This window comes from Ixodes scapularis, unplaced genomic scaffold, assembly GCF_016920785.2.
Source record: "Ixodes scapularis isolate PalLabHiFi unplaced genomic scaffold, ASM1692078v2 PGA_scaffold44__24_contigs__length_19508400, whole genome shotgun sequence".
Taxonomy (NCBI): Eukaryota; Metazoa; Arthropoda; class Arachnida; order Ixodida; family Ixodidae; genus Ixodes; species Ixodes scapularis.
Window position 1 is genome coordinate 14,306,521 of NW_024609873.1, and position 1,514 is coordinate 14,308,034.

The 1,514-nt window shown below is 36.7% G+C and overlaps 1 protein-coding gene across 1 annotated transcript; it reads right to left on the reverse strand.

Annotated features, from left to right (window-relative positions):
* Positions 1-526: 526 nt before the first annotated feature.
* Positions 527-1,216, reverse strand: LOC120845277 (the record flags this gene model as incomplete). Its single annotated transcript, XM_040217113.1, has 1 exon — positions 527-1,216. A coding segment is annotated over one exon (597 nt), but the record flags the coding sequence as incomplete, so codon positions are not given.
* Positions 1,217-1,514: the final 298 nt, after the last annotated feature.

Genomic DNA, 1,514 nt, shown 5'->3' on the forward strand with positions numbered 1-1,514 from the left:
TCATACGTTCGTCATCTTGAAGAATTACCAGGAAGTCGTCAACATACCTGGCGACCTTGTTCACAGTTTTGCCTTCAAGCGCACTTTTTATCACACAGTCCACTGCTCCCAAGTAGATGTCACTAAGGACTGGGGCAATGCAGGAACCGATACAGACTCCTGACTTCTGCAGATAGCGCCCATCCCGCCACCCAACTATCATAGACTTCAGGTAGAAATGTAGCAGCTCCATAAAGCTCTCAATGGGTACTCCGCTGGAACTTCGGAAAGCGAGCTCTCCATTAGCTTCTATCAATCAATCAATCAATCAAGTTTATTCTCATGAGTTGCATCGTACAATTTATTGAGAACCATCTGGGCCCATAGCCTTTTGGCTACTTTGGGCCCATTTTAATAATAACATATTGGGAAGGCAGCACTCTTAAGAAATATTACTGGAAATACTATAAAAGGAAAAGAAAAAAAAAGAAAGAAAGACAATAGAAAATAAACGTAGAAAGTGACTTGGTCAACTATATCCGGTAATTTATACATTATATAATAAAAACACGAGGAGCACGAGTGTATTCAAAGTGAAATGAATTTTTATGAATTCAATAACAGAATATGCGATTGAGTTTCAGGATGGTGGGAGACATGTTCTATTTAAAAAAATATAGTATTTCAAAGCGCTGTTAAAGTTGCCTGACTTGGTGACTGAAGATGGTAAAGTGTTCCAGATTTTAGTTCCGCATGATTGCATCAGTCGCTCGCCGTATACGTTATGAGACCGTGGTATGTTAAAGTGACCAGATGTGTTCGCCCTTGTTAATCGGGTACCCTTAATTAAGATGTTCGCTGGCAGTGGATTGTTTGATTTCAAAATATTATTTATTAAGCAAGCAATCTTATATTGTTTAATTTCCAGAAATGTGAAAATGTGAAGTTGATGAAATATGATATGAGACGGTTGGGAATAGTGGGAGTATGTCAAGATTCTGAGGGCTCTCTTCTGTAATTTAATAAATGGCAAAAGGTAAGTGTCATAAGTTACGCCCCAGGCCTCAATACAATATGTTAAATGACTATGAAATATAGCAAAATATATAAGTTTCATCGTGGGAGTGTCAACGCATTGTCTCGCCTTCAGTAAGACATAACAAGCGTACGTTAACTTTTTACATGTATTTATAATGTGCTGTTGCCAATGAAGATGAGAATCTAATGTTAGTCCCAGATATTGAAATGAACTAACTTCTTCCAGGATTGAATTTCCGATGCTAATTCGGAAGCTGTCGGTATTAACATCTTTTTTATTGGAACGAAAATCTATATACTTAGTTTTATTTATATTTAAAGTCAATTTGTTAGAATTAAACCTCTCCTGGAGAACTGTAAGTTCTTGATTGATTGTGTTTTGTAAGTTATACAATGAATGGTCCGTGTAAATTAAGACGGTATCATCTGCGTACATTATTATGTCAGAGTTTAAAGCCATGTTAGGTAAGTCATTAACGTACAATGAAAAACGTATC